Source organism: Trematomus bernacchii, unplaced genomic scaffold (genome assembly GCF_902827165.1).
Source record: "Trematomus bernacchii unplaced genomic scaffold, fTreBer1.1, whole genome shotgun sequence".
Classification (NCBI taxonomy): Eukaryota; Metazoa; Chordata; class Actinopteri; order Perciformes; family Nototheniidae; genus Trematomus; species Trematomus bernacchii.
Window position 1 is genome coordinate 6,670,390 of NW_022987705.1, and position 19,317 is coordinate 6,689,706.

The following is a 19,317-nucleotide window of genomic DNA, read 5'->3' on the forward strand; positions in this document are numbered from 1 at the left end:
CCTGTCACAAATGCAGAAAGCGCTAAAACTATTCTGAAACCTTATTTAGAAATACACGTTGTGTGTAACGCTACATATTAGTCAAAACTTGATGTGTGACTTAATGAATATTCATGTAATTTCTCTGAAGGTGTCCCAAGGAAAGAGAGAATCCACACGCTCACAGAAGGCTCACATTATGCTAATTAGATGTGATAAAGGGAAAAACATGGAGACTTGAAGTAAACTGTGAACTAACAGACACACACTTTTATGTCCCTGAAACATACAGGTATATAAATCCAGACCTTCCATTCTTATAATGTGAGACAGAAAACACTGATACAAGTTTTTGATTTATTGTAGTTGCTTGACATTTTGATCACTTTGTGTTATCCTAGTTGCAGAGGCCTAGCATATGGCTGCACTGACAAGTCCTTTCCACTAGGGGGAGATGTCATTAAAGAATGGAGCTCCTGTTCTCTGCTTGTTCTCTCTCTGCAGGATCTCAAAACCAAAGAAACCACCTGCAACCTGGAGAGGAGAGTGGTGCTGTCCTGTGGGAAACAACAGGGTGACACATGGGGCTCAACATGACTTCAATACATCTTAAAGGTTAGGGTTAGTGGATGGAAATCTGACACAACAGAGACAAATGAAATCAGGCATTCAATACTTATAATCTAATTGAAAATCCATGTAGGCTAGTGTAGGTGTATGTGTGTCTGGTTACTAGTTTATGTGTGTGGGGATCTCAGAGAAGCCTCAAGCAGGAGAGGGAACACAAAGAAAATAAGGTTTAAATTACTGTAAATGGCAGTCTGGGCTTAATATGTGTGTTCCCAGGATTTGAAGTGTATCCTAAATGTTAAGATAGCATCATAGACACAGCTGTCTGAAAAAGGGAGGAGGCTGCATTCTGTTGTCCTCCCCCTCATGAGAGGGGTCATGCGAGTTCAAGGGTGAGTACATCTGTGATGTGTTGTTGGTAAGAAATGGGATTTCAGTTGTTTAAAAAGGAAAAATCTCCCTGTTTTACTGCATAAAATAGATTTTTAAAGGAACATTTACCTGGGTGTTTGTGGTCACATGTGTGGAGTAAATAATAATATGAAGCTCTTGATTCAATGAGTCAACATCATCAAGAGAGAACTTACCTGAATTGTTCGAATTTAGAGGCATACCTGTTCACAAATCAAGACCGTACATGACAACGTCCAGGGATCATTTTTGTCATGATTTTCCCTTTGAAGCTGTATCAGATCTGGCTACAACATCGGAGACAGAGACAGCTGCAGGGAGAAGTTAGGGCCTGGGAAGAAGTTGATAAACGACCAATTTGACAGCAGGGAGGATGAAGTAGAAGCAGAAGCCCAGAGGGGAGTTTAGAGGAGGAAAGGATGGATCAACTGGTGAAAATAATGAGGATGAGAGTAGTATCCCAGGGGAAGGATGACAAAAATACAGTTAAACTCCTGCCAAGCAGCGTGTAAAGCTATCATCTAAAAGATATATCACCCCAGCTCTTTGAATATGATTTACAGTCTTATTTTCTAGCTTATTAAAAACACTGTAGCCAATTTAATTCATTTGATTAGTCTCTGAATGTCCCAAACAGGGCCGGCCCTTGGCATAGGCAGTATAGGCGAATGCTAAGGGCGCACCAATCTATGGGGGGCGCCGAAAATTGAAAAAAAAAAAAAAAGTTAGAAATTAAAAGATATATTTATTTTTATTTCATAACAACACAATTTCCCGATTTTGGATCAACAAAGTACATCTTATTATCTTATACTAACAGAACTGCGCCTATATTGCGTACAGCGCCCATAAACTATGGCGCGCACCCCCCCCCCCCAAATCAAGTTGAACTGCCCCAGCCCCAGTCAAAACCATGGTTTATGTGAAATAGTTCTTTTTTTTTTAAATAATGTTTTTAGTGTGCAATTATAGGTTTTAAATTTGTGTTAATTTAAAATAAATCAAACTCCCAAAAAACGTATACAGCTTTTATTAACATTGGAATTTACTGTGTAAGCGGCCGCCGGGGGGAGAGCTTTAGAGAGCTCTCTCCTGAAAGACTGAGAGGCTCTGATAACCTCAGCTCAGTAACGGCACACCTTTATATGATCATTATAGTTATAAAAAAATAAGAGAATAAATGAAAAACAGGTATAAAATACTATATGACAGTAAAAAAAAGTTGTTATTAATAAACAAGAATACAGTTTTTAAATAAAAAGAAAATCTGTTTTCAGTTCTGTTTCATATGGGTGTTGAGAGATGTATCCATAGATCTCTTAATTTTGCTCTCAAAGTGCACCAGATTGATGCTTTTAACTTCAATATTAAAAAATAATAATCCTCCCGGGGGAGCATGCCCCCGGACCCCCCTAGAGGAGGTTAGGTCAACCCCCCGACTTAAATCATGTTCAAATGGATAGGAAACTAAATACATTTGTACACATCTTGTGTCCATATCTTTCTGTTTTGGTGGTCATGCCACAACCGTGCACGTGAATGCATGCGCGAGTCATAGTGAGTGTCTGCATTTTGGGGGGGGGGGCGCCAGCTAAAATCTTGCCTAGGGCAGCAAATTGGTCAGGGCCGGCCCTGGTCCCAAAGACACGTATTAAAGATGAACTCACTGCCTGTGTTCATGAGCTTGCAATAGATTTACTTTTATTTAGTGAATTACTGAATCTTAATGTTCCTTTTTTTGCATCTATTAACTGTAATGGGATCTCTGTGTGTCCCCCTCTCCAAAGTCTCTATCACTCTTAAACTCATGGGTCAAAACCCCAGCAATACATACAAGTGAAATATATTTGTAAAGGCAATCCATAGTTGGATTATAAAGCTGTCATCAAAGAGTATAAAGCAAGTTGAATCGCAGGGTGTCCTCGGTGCTCCTGGATGTGATGGTGTTTAAGAAAGCATGAGAAATCCATGTGAAACAATGTGAGGGAGGGAGAGGCAATAAGCTTGAGCAAAGCAGGCTGGAGGATTTTGGCTAAGGAAATGGGTGTGTGAGGGTGAGAGAGGGACGTAATGGTATGCAAAAGAAAGTGAAGGAGCAAAAAAGAGGGTGGATGGTTATGGGTGTGTGTTAGAGAGCTGGTATAAAAGCCTCCTCTCCCTCCCTCACTGCACTCCCATATGTCCTGTGTATTTTGTGTTGGGTGTGTGTGTGTTTGAATACAAAAAGTGTGTGTGTGTGTTTTGAGCCCCTGCAATAGAGAGGACTGATACCTCCCCAGGATGCATCAGCTGCTAGCCGTGACCTCAGTGCTGGTGGCACTCTGCTCCCTAGGGAGAGTGGATTCTTCAGCCTATGACAAGATAGTCACCCACAGTCGCATCCGGGCCAGGAAAGAAGGGTAAGGTCGGGAGGGGGGGGGGGGAGATGGAGGGAAGGATAGACAGTGAGGGAGAGAGAAATGCTGAACTTAAAGATGTGTGGAAGCTTTTTAAGTTTTCTATGAAGCAAAGAACTGGGGATTAAACAATACAACCAATTGATTTGCACATGAAGAGTAATAGGCTGAAAGATATGTACACATGTAAAGTGCTTTGTTTGTTAGATTTGATATTAGTGCTGTGTTTCCAGATGAGTGTAATCAAATGCCATTGACTCAAGGCTTGGACAATGCAATATCCTCTCCCACATTCATTCAGTCTTCTGCTGTAAAGAATATGTCAATATCCTAATATGCTGTTTAATATTGATTGAGTTGGGAGGGTCCATTGTAAGATAATTACTGAGTTTAGCTCAAAATGTTTTTCAATGCTTTCTTTCATTGACTTTAAATGACAGGCTTCAGATTCAGTGATTCATTGTTGATAAGCACTGGACAGAGGCCTTGGCATCTATGGATGACAATGTTCTTCCTTCTTCACTTTACCTTTCTTTCTGCTTCTCCCTTTATCTGTCTCTCCCTCATCACCTAACTCCCCCGTCCCCCTCCCTCTTCTCTTACAGACCCAATGTGTGCGCTCTGCAGCAGGTCGAGGGGACTAAGAAGAAGTACTTCAGCACATGTAGGAACTGGTACAAAGGCTCCATCTGTGGAAAGAAGGCGTGAGTCTTTACCAAAACATTGAATGGATTTGATCGCAAAATGTTTTTATTTCATCCTTTTTACATCCAAACTCCCTCCCAACGTCTACACATCCTGCACATTAGTAATATTAATCCTGAAATATCAATCAAGTGAGATCATCAAGTACTTCAGGTGCCTTTTAAATGTTTTCACCCCGGTGCAAACCTCCACCTGTCACCAGGCCAGGTTTTTATTGGCAGCAGAGGCCACCTTTGTATGATCTCAATTATGTGGACCCTCGGGCTCTTTCCGTTTCCTCGATTCACCTAGCTGCCCCCTTTCCTTCTCACAAAAAAAGGCACATGATGATGATGATTGATTCAAAAGATGGCCTTTCAAAGATGTCAGGGATTTCTTAAGCAGGGCGGGAAGACAAAGGCTTCAGAATTGTATTGCTTATTTTATTTTGTCAGCATCTCCTGTACCCCTCCCCTCCTCTCCTGTCTGGGCATGCTGGGTAGCTTGCGGGCCCTGGGTGAGGTATATATATTGTCAGCCTGCTGATGGGGTAAACGCTCATCGGTGATTGACACTTTCCCTCTCACATTTCGATGCTCAGGAAAGAATTTGGCGATATGCTTTTAGTGAAAGTGTGTGTTGCAGTCGGGTGAAACGGAGGATGTATTGCCGCTCTGGTTTCACAAGTTGGGCAATGAGTACTTGATTTGTGCTGTATGTGTTTGCATGTGTACAGTTTATATATTTCAAGGCAAATTATGGTTCTTAAGCTGTAAAGAACTCACACGTTTAATTGCGATAGAGGTGGAAAGTTTCTGTCCGATCGTTTTAGATTTCTTTTTGTTGTTTTTGATTGGGTAAAAAGTCCAAATGTTGGGGTATCTGCAATATAGTAAAGTGCATAAAAGCTTTAGGTTTTTGAACTTCTGCAAGGCATATCATATTTTGTTGTTACTTCATGTGCTGAAAGAGCAGATGTTATTAGAGTAAAGAAAATGAAATGTAGCCGCTGTTGTCGATGGAATGTAAGGCTCGACTGGAGCTGTACATATCCACACACACACACACACACACACACACACACACGCGCACACACACACACACACACACACACACACACACACGGACACACACGGACACATACACACTCTGTAACACTTGCTGCTGTGTTAGGAGAAGCTTGGAAATAAGGCGATGAGAGATAGCCCCACTACTATTACTGAGATTATATTACCTTAACCATCCAGTAACAGCTTCAAAGATGGAAATATAATGTGACAGTTTATAGAAGGAAGGTACCACATTTCAACAACAAAACTGACTAAGGTTAGGTATTAAAAAGATTCTAGTAGGTCAAAAGATGGGATGAAATAACTTAGGAAAACTTTGAAAAACAAAAAGTGTATTCAATTAAATGTCTTCTTTCAGAGATAAACAACAACAATTGCTTCATTATTCTTTAAATAAATGTAAAGCTCTGGCAAACAAAGTGAAACATAGATATGATTTGTACACACTGTATGACCAAAAAGAACAATATGCGGAAAATACAACAGAAGCTAAAAAATTAAAAGCCAGAGAAATCTTTCCCTCTGTGTGTCTGTGGTCACAGAGAGGGCATTGTTCTGCAGCACTGGAGGAAATCCACACAGCTGTGATTATGTCTGAGTTGGATTGGGTGTTGAGAGATTAGTAAAGGGTATTTGAGTCCACAGTATGGATATTTGCGTGTTCCAGTTTAGATTCAGCTTGTGTGCCAACGAGCTTGTGTTTAAACAAGTCCTGTGGGTGCAGCGGTTGAAGTCACTTCTATGACAAATAATATATTATGCTGGAGTGAGTCGAACATGCAGTGTGTTCGGTCTAAGTCTATACTCTGGAGCTAAATGATCCCTTGGGGTTTTCTTAATCCCTCCATTTCCTCCAATAACTCTTGAAGGGTGTGGCTGGAGGTTCAGGTGGAAGCCATTTCCTTCAAAGGGGTGTGCTGTACATGGTGACAGAACATACAGGGAGCGTGGGATAGGTACATAACTAGGTCTAATTGTATTATGTCAGCGAAGTTGTACAAATATACAAAAAATATACAAATTGGCAAAGCATTCAGGACTGGCACTGCTGAGAGAGAGCATGTGCTTGATGAGCATGCAACAGACGCTGTTGATTGTCATTTACACAAGAAGAACAAAAGTATGTTTTCTTTAGACAACCCTAATCAGTGTTGCTGTGTGAGAACAGTGTGTGTGCGTGTGTGTATTCATGCCTTGTGCACATCTGTTCATCTGGAATCCACATTGGGCTGGTTGATCCAGTGACACTGCGAGGGGCCTGGCTATGAGCTGGTCTCTGGTCTGCACTGCATCCATTATCCTGTCAGAGCACAGCCTGGGAGCAATGACTTCATAGCTTCCTGACAGCTGGCTGTGCATGGATATTTATGTGTTTTATATTAAAACAATTAACGCCAAAGCATATAATGTTTGCCATAAAAGCTTCATGGCTGTTTGCACAAAGAAAGTACATTCTAAAGGTTCAGTATCATTGTCCTCATTTCCATTTAACCACAAATGCTGATCAAAGTGGATTAGAGGCATTTGCCAAATCATGTGAGTCACTTGAGGGCGCTGAATGGAGAAAGCGAGTGATTTAGCCTTTTGTGTATATGTTTTTAGAGTAGCTAAGAAGGCGTTGATTTGTGTTTGCATAGTATATCAATACTGTTCATTTCTGAATGGAAAACAAAGAGTTGTTTGTTCAGGATGAGAGCCATTGAAAGAAGGCACGGAGTTCATATAGAAGCGTTGTATTTCCATGGGAAAGGAGGAAACCTTAAAACTGTGACCCAATCATCTCCATGCAAACTTGTTCAGCAAACACACCCAAAGCTCCAACTGCAACCCATACATCATCACACTTATTACAGCATTTGGAAACTCTACGGTTGTTTCTCTGGTGGATCATTGTGGAGCGTCCAACGTTGACTCACTGCTAGTTTTTGCCTCTCGGAAGATTCGTGTCGGTTTGAGATAAGTCCCAACAAAATGTCTAAATGTCTGATTTACACCCTATGGTTGATTTTCATTAAAGACTTTACTTGAAAAACATAATTTATTCCACTATTAAAGCTGCATTTAAAAAAGAAATACTCTTTTGTTGGTCACACCTCGTTTTGTCATTCATAACATTGCAACAAATTAGATTTACTGTTAGACCAGACGACAAAGGAACATGGGTTTGCTGCACAATTCCTCTGGTGTGTTTAGTGTTAGCAGAACCTCTCGGCTGCCAGGATGTTTCTCCTTCTTTGAGCAAATGTTTCAAATCTATACCTTCGCCTCCAAAATATAAATCTGTTTCTTCTTTTTCACATTCTGTCACATGAACTGTCATGGCTGTATATCAAGATTTTGTTTTTCTTGGAAGCTGCTTCTGGAATCAAATGTATGGCCAAGAGAAAGTGCAAGGGGGCAGCAGACACCCCTGTCTGGGGTTTCATGTTAAAACTGTTACAGTATCTAAGATAATAAGTACTACAACGTTTTCATTGTAAAAAGGCTATCATTCTGTATCCTTATGAGACCAAATGCTCGTGGAAAGGCTCCTTAACAGTATTGTATTCAACAATATTCTTGAAAATAATTCAGAGCTTTTGAGTTTAAGGCTTTCTTACTAATCTCCTTTGGGTTTTTATTTCTTTTTCATTTGCTGGGTTTATTTCTGTTGCATGATAAAGCCTATTGGATGTGATGTTTCTGGCTCTTGGAGCTTGTCTAAAGCTTATTCTTTCTGAGTCCAGTCCAGATTTTCTGTGTGATTGGCCTGCCGAGAGTTGTGCTGCCAAGAGTTCAATGAACCGCTTTCATGTTAATGGTGTTTTTCTTGTCTTTTTTTTATACTCCTTCACTTTTCATTATTTGATGCTTTGACCTTTATATGTGATCTGTCCAATTATGGATTTTTATTTGGTGAGTAAAATCCCCCCTTTGTGCAGCCGTGGTCTCCTTTCTCAAATGTTCTCAATTGAAGCACTCGTCATTCTCTCCCATTACAGCTCAGGAGGTTGTTTTTCTTCCTCTTTACAGTCAATTCTGCTTTGAGGATTTGGCAAGCTTGTTTTTCTTCATTAATTTTCTTTTTGCAGTTGCAAAAACAGAGACATATTATAATGTACATCTTTCTGACTGTGTATCTTCCAACACAATACAAGTCATTGTTTCTATGTGTATGTATGTCATTGATTTATGTTTTCAAGATCCGCTAACATATTGTATCAAAGTCATTATAAGTCTAACATACTTGTACTTTTTTCCTTTTTTGAAGCATGGTCCTATATGAATGCTGTCCTGGGTACATTAAACTGGAGGGCACGAAAGGATGTACTGCAGGTAATTGGCTTCACCACAGCCCCTTTTGTGGTCTTCTTTTTCAGTCAATGCAACATTTTAATCCTACTTTAGACTACAAAAACAACCCCTTGCTTTTTCCCTAGTGGCACCCATTGACCATGTCTATGGTACGCTGGGGCTGGTAAAGCTTCGACCACAACAGCAATACTCTGACCTGTCCAAACTGAAGGAGGAAATTGAAGGCGAAGGCTCCTTCACTATGTTTGCACCTAGCAACGAGGCCTGGGATCAGGTGGAACCTGTAAGTCGTTTTTTATGGGATTACAAATAAATACAATATAACCTGAAACTCACTGCCCTTTAATTCATTTGTGATATCCTTAGATTATACGGGCGGCGCTGGTGAGCAACGTGAACATCGAGCTGTACAACGCTCTTCACTACCACATGGTTAACCGCCGACTTCTGACCAAAGACTTGAAGAACGGCATGACTTTGAATTCCATGTACAACGACCTGGGGATTTACATCAACCACTACTCAAATGGGTCCGTTTTTGCACCTTTTTTTTTATTGCACACATGAATACATGATTTAAGTATGTCTGTGAAGAATTTCTGACCCCAATGTTGGTCTTGGCTTATTATAACATTAACTCTCTCTTCAGATCGTGACAGTAAACTGTGCCAGGATCATCCATGGTAATCAGGTGGCCACAAATGGGTGTGGTGCATGTCATTGATCGGGTCATCACCAGCGTGGGCAACAACATCAAGGAAGTCCTGGATGTAACGGAGGATCTCGCCTCCTTCAGAGTAAGTAAAATAATCTTATCTAATGGTTTACAAAGCCAACATTGACTAATATGCTTAAGTGGAACATCTGTAAAAATACAGACGTCCTATATCTCAGTATGATGACATATTACACGTGGGACAAATTCTCTTTTTGTTATCCAGGATGTGGTAATGAACTCTGGCATGTTCGACAAGCTGGGCGAGCCTGGACACTTCACTCTGTTTGCTCCCACTGATCAAGCCTTTGACAAATTGGACCCAGGCTACTTGGAGCGTATCATGGGAGACAAGGATGTTATTGCAGGTACATTGTACATGTGATACAGTAATGATGGCATGAACTACTAACATATGCTTGCTATGGTTGATTTAAGTGTGCAGATGTTTAGAGCACTTTTATATATCGGCTAGTCACACCGTCAGTTCAATACTTTGGTCCTGAGTGAACTGTTGGATGGTTTGCCATGAAATGTAGTGCAGACTTTCATAATGAGGATAAATCCTACTGACTTTAGTGACACCTGTAGTGCCAGCAGCAGATTCAATTTTCCAATCATCCAGAAATAAATCTTCATATCAAAAAGAGAGATTTGCAAGAAAAAGTGGTTATGTAGCCCTGGGTTAGTATTTTAGTGAAATATCTCAACAAGTATAGGATAGACTGCCAGGAAATTGGGTTCAGACATCTATGTCCCTGTCAGGATATATTGTTATCTTTTTGGAGATCCCCTGACTTCTCATATACTGCCATCATCAGGGTAAAATGTTCCTTTGTTTATTTGTTTAATACTTGTGCAACTAATGCTATTCCCACAAGCCTCAGCTATAGTTCATGTTTACTGCTAAATGGTCATTAAAGCATGACAGGTTAGCATTGTCAATGTGAACAGGTTAGCCTGTTGACATCTCATCGCTAAGCTTCGTCATCACAGAGCCTGAGAGAGTATGTTTAAACTTAGATTCCCCACAAATTCTCTGGAGCAAAGAAATAGCACAAACTCAAAAAAAAGTCAAGCCCACAAACAACAGAATAAATTTGGAGACCTATGTCTCACCAGTGGTAGCTTATCTGCTTATTTGTTGTGTCACTGGCACACCAGGAATGCATATTAACATGAGGCCAGTTTGCGGTGTCCTCGGTGAGTTCGCTCTGGGGAATCAATATTACCTCAAATAAATTCTCAGACACTTGGCAAACAGGCTCTGCAGACCAACCGTGTAAGAACTGCCTCCAAAGTAAAGATCATATGGAGACTTGTGAATTGTTTCTACTAGGAAAGGTTTGAGCCAAAGAGTAATTTGGCTGAAGTGCAAAAACCATTTGTATTTGTGTGGGTTTGGAAGGGTTTGTAATCGCATTGCAATGTTTGACAGTTGAACTCAGTCAGAGACGTAATCCTGTATGTAAATGTTAACAGAAGTGGCTAAATATTTGTAAAAGCACTGAAATATTATCCATGTGCATGTGTGTTGATTAATGACTTAAACCTTGGAGAGCCCTATAATATTAATCAAGAATTAGAGTCAACCCACAAAGTCTATAAAAGTGTAGAATGTGAACAGTGACTTTTCTTCTTCTTACCCTTTATCTTTCTCACACTTCAATCCACCTACCCAGCCCTGGTGAAATACCACCTGTTGAGCTCTGTCCAGTGTTCTGAAGCAATAATGGCGGGGTCTGTGTTTGAGACCGAAGAGGGCAGCACCATCGAAATTGGGTGTGATGGCGACAGTTTGACAGTCAATGGAATCAAGATGGTGCTGAAGAAGGACATAGTCACGACCAATGGCGTCATCCACTTAATCGACCAGGTGCTCATCCCTAACTCAGGTAAAACACATCTGGGGTTTTCTCCCTCAGTGAATACTTGTTGAAAGCATTTGCTTTTATATGTGTTTGCTGTGATAACCAACATCTTTTTATCTATGTGATTCATACCAGCCAAGGAAGGGTTGGAGCTGATGGGAGACTCTCAGAGCACTTTCAGTGACATGGTGTCCGAATTGGGCTTAGCCTCTGCCTTGGGTTCGAAAACAGAGTACACACTCCTTGCTCCAGTCAACACTGCCTTCACTAGTGAGTTCATCTCCAAATAACTCCTATTTAGCATATAAAGGAAAGATCATCAGATGTGTTTCAGATCAAGATTGTGCTAATTCATTTTTAGACTTTTCAATACTCTTTAGAGAAAGGAAAAGTTGTGTAAGGCCTGGCATATTTTATTACTAGGGTCATTTTAAATCACTATTTTGTTCTGTGGTTGTCAGCTGAGGTGATGTCAACGGACCAGAGCCTGTTGAGATTCATTTTGGAAAACCACATCTTGAAGCTGAAAGTTACGCTGAGTGAGCTTTACAACGGACAGATGCTGGAAACACTGGCTGGCAGAATGCTCAGAGTCTTTATTTACCGCACTGTGAGTACAATGTTTGTGTGTGTGTCAGGAAGGAACAGGAAAATCAGATAAAGAATAAGTCTTGGAAAGACAATGGAGAGCAGTGGCTTACTTATTGGAAATCTGAAAGACATTACTGGGCCTCTTACAAAGTGTTAACATGATTTTGCTGTCATTCAACTCTAAGCAAATGAATTAAAACAGCTTATTAGTCCAACTCTTGGCAGATGAATCGGGGTTCTGCCCTGGTGGTTCGACTATGATCAACCCCTGGGTTTAATTTCCTCGCAGAAACTTATGTGTTCTTCTTTTTGATTGATTGCAATCAAACAAGACAATGAAATAGTCCCCCTCCCCTAAGCTTAATAGTTACCACATTTGTACAGTGACTGTAAAACAAGTAATTCTGCTGTCTAACTATTGTCCCTTTGTTAGGCTGTGTGCATTGAAAATTCATGTATGGTGCGTGGGCAGTAAAGAGGGAAGCCATAGTGCCCTCCATCTTATGAATTCCCTCATCAAACCAGCTGACAAAACAATCTACGAGCTCCTGATTGCTGACGGACGGTTCAAGTAAGAACGAACTAACATCCTAATTTATGTTATAGTAATGAATTTATTGTATTTTCACATTTCGCTGCTCTATGACAGATGTCGTCACCAGCGCAAGCTAATGATGAAATACTCAGGAAGCAGATGTGTGAATCAATGGGACCACACAAACCCAAATTCCATCATATCATATTCCTAAAACAATAATCCTCCTGTCTACAAGGAGCAAAACCCTACTGTTTTTTTTATCAAACGCAAGATATAATCTGGTCTCCTCTCAACACAGGACTCAATGTGCCATTAAAGCAGAGCCGTTCTTTCCTGTTGGAGAAAAAGTTGATGTCCTGACTGGCTAGAGTTCATGCAGTCTGACACGCAGTAATTAGGGCCAGATGAAAAACTGAAATTTACAAAAAGTGCTGGCTCAAATAGTGTGAATTTTACTCCTATTTCATCATCATCAGTTTCATTAACCATTTCATTTACCTGCACATTTCTCTTAGATTTGTGTGTATTTTACTCATACAGTACCGTACCTTATCTTGACTTTCTGAATGGATGACTTTCTCCTTTACTTTAAAAAAAAATGTAGGATTTTCCTGGCGCTGATGGAGACAGCAGATCTGACTGATCTGCTAAAGGAGAAAGGCTCCTACACTATTTTTGCACCAACTGACGATGCCTTTGAAGGTCTCAGTAAAGAGGACCTTGCTCTTCTGAAAAGTGAGTTCCTCCAATCAAAAGACAGACATCCACTTCCTTTCATGCATATCCCTTTTGAAGATTATGCAATTGCAATCAAGCTAGATTGTTCTGAAGTTCTTTAAGCCAGAAATGAGGGGAGAAAAAAAATGTGAAGCATGCTTACTCCCCTTTACAGAATGTAAATGATGCCTTTTGCTGTCACTTACAGGTGATCTGAATGCTTTGAGGATCATTCTCCTGTACCACTTCAGTAATGGCATCTTCATCAATGGAGGATTAGAGGGAGGAGTTACCAACCTGCTCAAAACCCTGCAGGGCAATAACCTCCAAGTTATTTCTGTATGTACAATCAGCCCTTGTTTAAGTGTATTTGTCCTCAGAATAAAAAAAAGACCGAAATAATTTCCTGAATCTGTCATGTAACAATCAAAAAGGGATAAACCGTCAGTCGGAAACACTATTACTGTACAAACTGATGTAATAGCACATGGAAGTCAATACATTAAAAACAGTTCATGCCCAATTCTGATTGAAAAAAGGCCCTCTGTAAACTCTAGGAATTGTCAATTGAATTTCCCCTCTTGGTATCAATAAAATCTTATCTTGGCTTAATTGAACAAGAAGCAGAGTGGATAAACATTTTTTCTTTAAGATCATATCTGTATCATATAATCAAGTTTAAAACCGACACACATGTTTTCCCTTTTCTCAAAGCCTCCATTGTGAGTCCTTAACCCAGTCTTTCCACACGTTCTCATTAAAACAATAGCATCAAAGAGCCAGTGCTAATCTATATCTTCAAAGCTGGATATCTCTGGAGAACGGCCAGAACTTTTAAGACCTGGCTCATGTCCATCGACGCCCACTGTCCTTGTTCACCCATGCTGCCCACCTCCATCTATGCCCCCCCCCCCCCCCCCCACCTGCTACTTTTCTCTGTCTGCCTTTCTGTTGCTCAGCAGCCTCAATGTCAGCTATTGTATATCATCATTTCACTTATTACCTCAATTGGGCCTCCTATCTACTGATGTGGCTCAATTTAGTGGGTGATAAGGGAAAAGAGGAGCTAGAGGAGTAGGTAACCCTATCCCTTTCAGACTCAGCCTGTCCTCCTTAAGTCATATCCACCTTAAATCGCAGGAAATCAATCATGAATGGAATTCCATACAGCAAATCCAATAACAGAGCACACTGCATGGGATCCTTATTAAAAACCTCGCTTCAAAACCTCTATTGTGCAACCCTTTCAAAATGACTTTCGGCCAGTTTGACAATGTTTTCTTGGCAGTTTTTGACATAACTCACCAACTTCTGAATATGTTTACCCCCAATTAAAAGAAATGCATCATTCTTTTCCCCTCGTTTTACCAAGGTTAACAACTCTATTAATGTGAACTCGGTGGATGTGCCAAACAGCGATTTGATGGCTACAAATGGTGTGATCCATGTGGTAAAGAATGTTCTCTATCCTGCAGGTGAGAACGTTCAAATCAAATCATGCAATGTGCACTCTGTGCTGGGAGGCAATAAGTTATGTTCTTTTGATGCTGTATATTACTTACAGACCTTCCTGTGGGCCGCCAGGACTTCCTGGTCCTCCTGAAGAAGCTGATTAAGTACATCCAGATAAGGGTAGCTAAAGAGAAAATACACATATGTCTGGGCACAGGTGTATCAAAGAAAATGTTTTTTAAAAATGTGTCTTATACATGTCCTCCTGTTATGCCTTTTTCAGTATATTTCGGGATTTTCGTACAAGGAAATCCCAGTCACATTCTTCAGTAAGTTTGTTTATCATCCACTCTCTCTGCATGATGTGTGAATATTTCATTTGTAACAAGCTTCTTATGTCACTTCACAGAGAGAACCATCACAACTACACATTATCATGAAACAGGTAAGACCATTTTCACTAACCACATGATTAAAAGGGAAGTTTTGAATCTTTTTATGATCAAACATTATATTTTTTTGTGATTATTCAAGACATGACTTCCTTTGATTTCAAAAACGTTGTCTTAAAATGAGCATCTGTTTTAAAAGTGAAACACATCCTGCAGCCACATGTGTATACAAGCATGTCGTTGCGCAATTCAGGGGTTCTGGTTCTCTTCTTTGTTCATTTTGATTATTCTGTCTCACTCTTGCTTAAGTCCACTTGGACCCCTTGCTATATTTAATTAGCCCCTTCAGGGATGAGGTAATGAGGCTGTCAAAGCATAACAGGGTCAGAGAACATGGAGGAAGTGGATGTTGTTCATTTAGTTGGGCTTAGTCTAGTGCACATTCACACAGATGAATGTGTTCTTATACACACACACACACACACTGAATTAAAAGTTGCATAAATATATTATCTTTAGTTTGGATCATAGGAGGAATAATCTATTGTCCACATCATGTTTATATTTGTATTAGGATTTACTCCTAATACAAATATAAACATGATGTGGAGCCACAGTTTTAATGACATACATTTCCTAATTTGTATCAGACCTGAGTCTGGTTCTAATTGCTGGAAGACCATCTCAATGGCACTCAGGCCAAATATTAGACTAACAGAAACAAACATCCGTCAGCATTCAACTCATATGAATTCTGTCACTTAACAAAATCATCGCTCAGAAGTACACATATATACATATATATATAAATAAATGAAAGAAAAAGTTCCCGTTGAAGCTGATTCAAAAGATGAGTTGATGTGTTGTCATTTCCCTTTTCCGGTTTCCCAATTCAATACAGCTGAATATCCAAATTCCCCTGAGTTGATTGAAGGGTTATTTTGAGGAGCCTATCTCCACATGTTGCACAGCATGTGGAGATAGGCTCCTGATTAAGAACTGTGAGCAGCTTTGCATTTCCCCTCTTGGCCAATCAGACTGTGACGCTGGCCTTTCTTTATGGATTAAGAGAGGTAGAGCATTTAAAACTCAGGACATAATGATCCATCTCTGGACTTAATAAAAACCTCTTTCAGCTGTACCTGCATCAGGGCAGATTTGAGTGGTAGTAATTGTGCAAGAGTTCATGCCTGCAAGCTTAATTTTTTTTTTTTTTGTCAAAACCCCCTTTATACACATTTCATTGGTAGCAAATAGGCGTTTAATTTTTTATTGCAGAGGCATTTGTAAATACAATCTTATTTATAGTTAGTGGGGAGGCATTTTTTATTTTAAGGACACGTGGGGTTTGTTGATATATTTCTTCCTTGTATGTGGTTGGGAACTGTTCTGGGGCTTCTTCTGGAATCAGTACTGTCACAAAGAGGATTATGTAACATGTCCAAGTGTATTATATTATAATATATATTATAATTTGAACAAGGTTATAATTTGATTCTTTAAACTCATCTAATGGAGTAGAAAATTAAGTCTGTCCAAGGGGGCAGCTTATTGGACCGTGGAGCGTATCATCGGTTAATAAAAACATGCAATGTAATATCTACAGACATTAGCCTGCCTTTGTTCTGCCTGCTTTGATAACTTCACATACTGCTCCTCATGCCTCATTCTCGCTCATTATAGAAAGAATGTGGGAGTGCTCAAAAGATATCCTTCCTTTTTTAATTATTCTTGAAGGATCACTTCACCTTAAAAACTATTATAGGTATATCAAATAACTCAACTCTTGTTACCTTGAATTTGTGAAGAAAACCATGATAGACGAATAATCCAAAATTGAAGATAAGTCTTAATTAACCAAAGAAAAAAAATAGGTGCTGCATTTAATAATAGCAAAACTAGATCAAGCATCCAAATGTTCACTCATGCATGTTTAATCCAAGTCTCCTTTATTCAGTTGTATGTTCAATACTTTCCAAAAAACATGTATTTTTGCAAAACTGTTACCATTTAAAATGCTCTCACATACTACAGTACTGTTTATTTCAGGGGAAGGTTTCCTTTAAGTTGCACTCATGTTCCCGATCCCTCTTTACAGTTCCTGAAACAAAGGTGACCAGAGTCATTGAAGGAGAGCCTACCATCACCAAGGTTACAAGAGTCATTGAAGGAGAGCCTACCATCACCAAGGTTACAAGAGTCATTGAAGGAGAGCAATCCATCACCAAGGTTACGAGAGTCATTGAAGGAGAGCCATCCATCACCAAGGTTACAAGAGTCATTGAAGGAGAGCCTACCTTTACCAAGGTTACAAGAGTCATTGAAGGAGAGCCATCAATCACCACAGTGACCAGAGTCATTGAAGGACAGCCATCCTTTACCAAGGTTACAAGAGTCATCGAGACAGAACCTGTCATCACTACGATGGTCGTCAGTGGAGAAGAACCACTAAAGTGACCAGGCTCATCGAGGGGGAGTCTTCATCAACCAGGGTCTTTGAAGGCCAGCCTATCATTACCAAGGTCACAAGAGTTATCGAAGGTAAGTTCCTTAGATCATTCATATTTTGAACGGCAAATGATAAGTAAGATGAACAAAATTCAGCTTCGCAATTGTTTTTAAATAGATTTGATGGCACAACATTTTTTCATTCATGCAGGTGGAGAACTTGATGCACAAGGAAAGATAATTGGAGTAGTCAGTTTTTCACTCCGTTGAAGAGCATGATAGTCTAGATCTCAGAATATTCATGCATTTTCTAACCACTCTTTTAACAAATGCATCTGGGATCTTGACCACAGCTAACTGGCCATTATCATCTAACGTGAATGTTTCCTCTGTGATCATCAGATAAGTCCTCAGACACCTTCATTTCATGGTGTGCATCGTTTTAACCTTCAATATATTTTAGATAGTTAAGGAAATTGGAACTAAAACAATATTTTAGACTGTCAATTCCAGGCAACCCATGTTTTCTCTACAAGTCACAGGCCTAATTACTTTTGTCTACAATGCTGGTTTCCATCTATTTCTTTATCTTTAAGACTGAGGTGGTTCGAGGATAAACCAACAACCTATATGGGTTACGCCCTCCCTTGTTGTGGCTGTCAAGTGCCAATTCTCAATTTCTCAACTTCTTGATCGGCCTTCAGTATTGGCTCATAAAGTATGCATCTACTATACACCCAACCAGATTAAAAGACAAAAGGAATCAGTTTGATCAAACTACTTTATATTTATGGAGTTATTTCAACACTTGCAGAATATTTTGCAAGCTTCTTAAACGGCTGTATTATTTTCAAGAATCCTTAAAGGTGGGGTGTAGGTAAGGTTGAGAAACCGGCTTGAGATACACTTTTTGTTATATTCCATTGGAATGCTCTTAAACATCCCCGATAGCAATGAATATCTTAAGTGCTTTGACAAAAAATCCATTAAAAAAATTCATCTGTGGAAGCCGTAGTACTGTAAAAAGCACGACCAATCATTTTAGCCGGCCCGGCTTAAAATAACTGGATGGCCTACCTGCCGGCTGTGTATTTTCAAATCCTTAGCGCACTCGAGCTGGTTTCTCCAAAATTACCTACCCCACCTTTAATGACTTCCACCACTCGCTGCTAATGCTATTGGCTACTGGACCACTAATTCTGATTCATGATGTTTGTTTGGGCTCAGTAATGATGTACGGAGAAAGTTGTTTTATTTTTACAGTCTATCTTCTGAATAGGCTTACATCATGAAAAATATAAAGTACATTTCTGATCATGCCCATGGTGCACCATGATTTGGATGTCGTTCCATCTCACCACTTATCTGATTTCATCTCTCTCCGTCAGTGTGTTCTTGTCTCTAATGCAAGAATCCCATCGTGTTAATCATTCTCTGTCTCATACAGCTTTAGGGTGTGTGTGTGTGTGTGTGTGTGTGTGTGTGTATGTGTGTGTGTGGTGTGTGTGTGTGTCGTGCTGTGTGTGTGTGTGTGTGTGTGTGTGTGTGTGTGTGTGTGTGTGTGTGTGTGTGTGTGTGTGTGTGTGTGTGTGTGTGTGGTGTGTGTGTGGTGTGTGGGTGTGTGTGTGTGTGTTGTGGTGTGAGCTTTAAGCTGTTTTCACAAATAAACTGCTTCACTGGTGTCATGCAGCTTAGTTGTGGGCTAAAAAATGCCTGTGAGTGTGTGGATGTTTTCAAAATACTACACACACTGTGCCTTTGTGTTGGCGGTGGCGGAGGAGGTGTTTTACGGGGTGTATGTACCTGTCGGTCTGTCTGTCAGTCAGTAGTTGCTTAGTCGTTAAATGACTTTCAACACCCCCTTCTCCGCTGCCCATCTAAAGGTGGATCCAGACAAACCACGGTGAACGAGCCTCTTGTCATTGAGGGTAGGGGTCTCTTATACACACTCTTTATACCAAACAGTTTCTTTTCACATCCTGCTTGAAATAATAATTGTTTTCATTTATTAAGATGACTCAAGGCAAAAAAGATATTGAGATGCATTCCATACTTCTCTTTATTTTTTAATGTAAATGGTTTTCTTTGAACGTCAGGCCCAGACTTCTCTAAGATCACCACCATTCACGGCAACCCAAATCTGATCAATGAGGAATCGGACAGAATCTCCCAACTCATTAGAGGTGAGT

At 40.0% G+C, this 19,317-nt stretch overlaps 1 protein-coding gene across 1 annotated transcript in view; it reads left to right on the forward strand.

The window, feature by feature from the left end:
* Positions 1 to 3,131: 3,131 nt before the first annotated feature.
* The window catches only part of LOC117490738 (periostin-like), a 17,438-nt gene continuing 1,252 nt past the window's right edge, over positions 3,132 to 19,317 (forward strand). The window contains 24 exon segments of the mRNA XM_034140542.1: positions 3,132 to 3,359; positions 3,962 to 4,060; positions 8,361 to 8,425; positions 8,530 to 8,687; positions 8,771 to 8,938; positions 9,054 to 9,107; positions 9,109 to 9,201; positions 9,346 to 9,487; positions 10,802 to 11,014; positions 11,126 to 11,260; positions 11,452 to 11,600; positions 12,015 to 12,047; positions 12,049 to 12,152; positions 12,724 to 12,854; positions 13,045 to 13,175; positions 14,209 to 14,311; positions 14,401 to 14,468; positions 14,572 to 14,617; positions 14,698 to 14,733; positions 16,779 to 17,120; positions 17,123 to 17,221; positions 17,340 to 17,374; positions 19,011 to 19,056; positions 19,225 to 19,311. Of these exon segments, the coding sequence (XP_033996433.1) occupies positions 3,241 to 3,359; positions 3,962 to 4,060; positions 8,361 to 8,425; positions 8,530 to 8,687; positions 8,771 to 8,938; positions 9,054 to 9,107; positions 9,109 to 9,201; positions 9,346 to 9,487; positions 10,802 to 11,014; positions 11,126 to 11,260; positions 11,452 to 11,600; positions 12,015 to 12,047; positions 12,049 to 12,152; positions 12,724 to 12,854; positions 13,045 to 13,175; positions 14,209 to 14,311; positions 14,401 to 14,468; positions 14,572 to 14,617; positions 14,698 to 14,733; positions 16,779 to 17,120; positions 17,123 to 17,221; positions 17,340 to 17,374; positions 19,011 to 19,056; positions 19,225 to 19,311 (2,656 nt within the window). The 5' untranslated portion in view covers positions 3,132 to 3,240.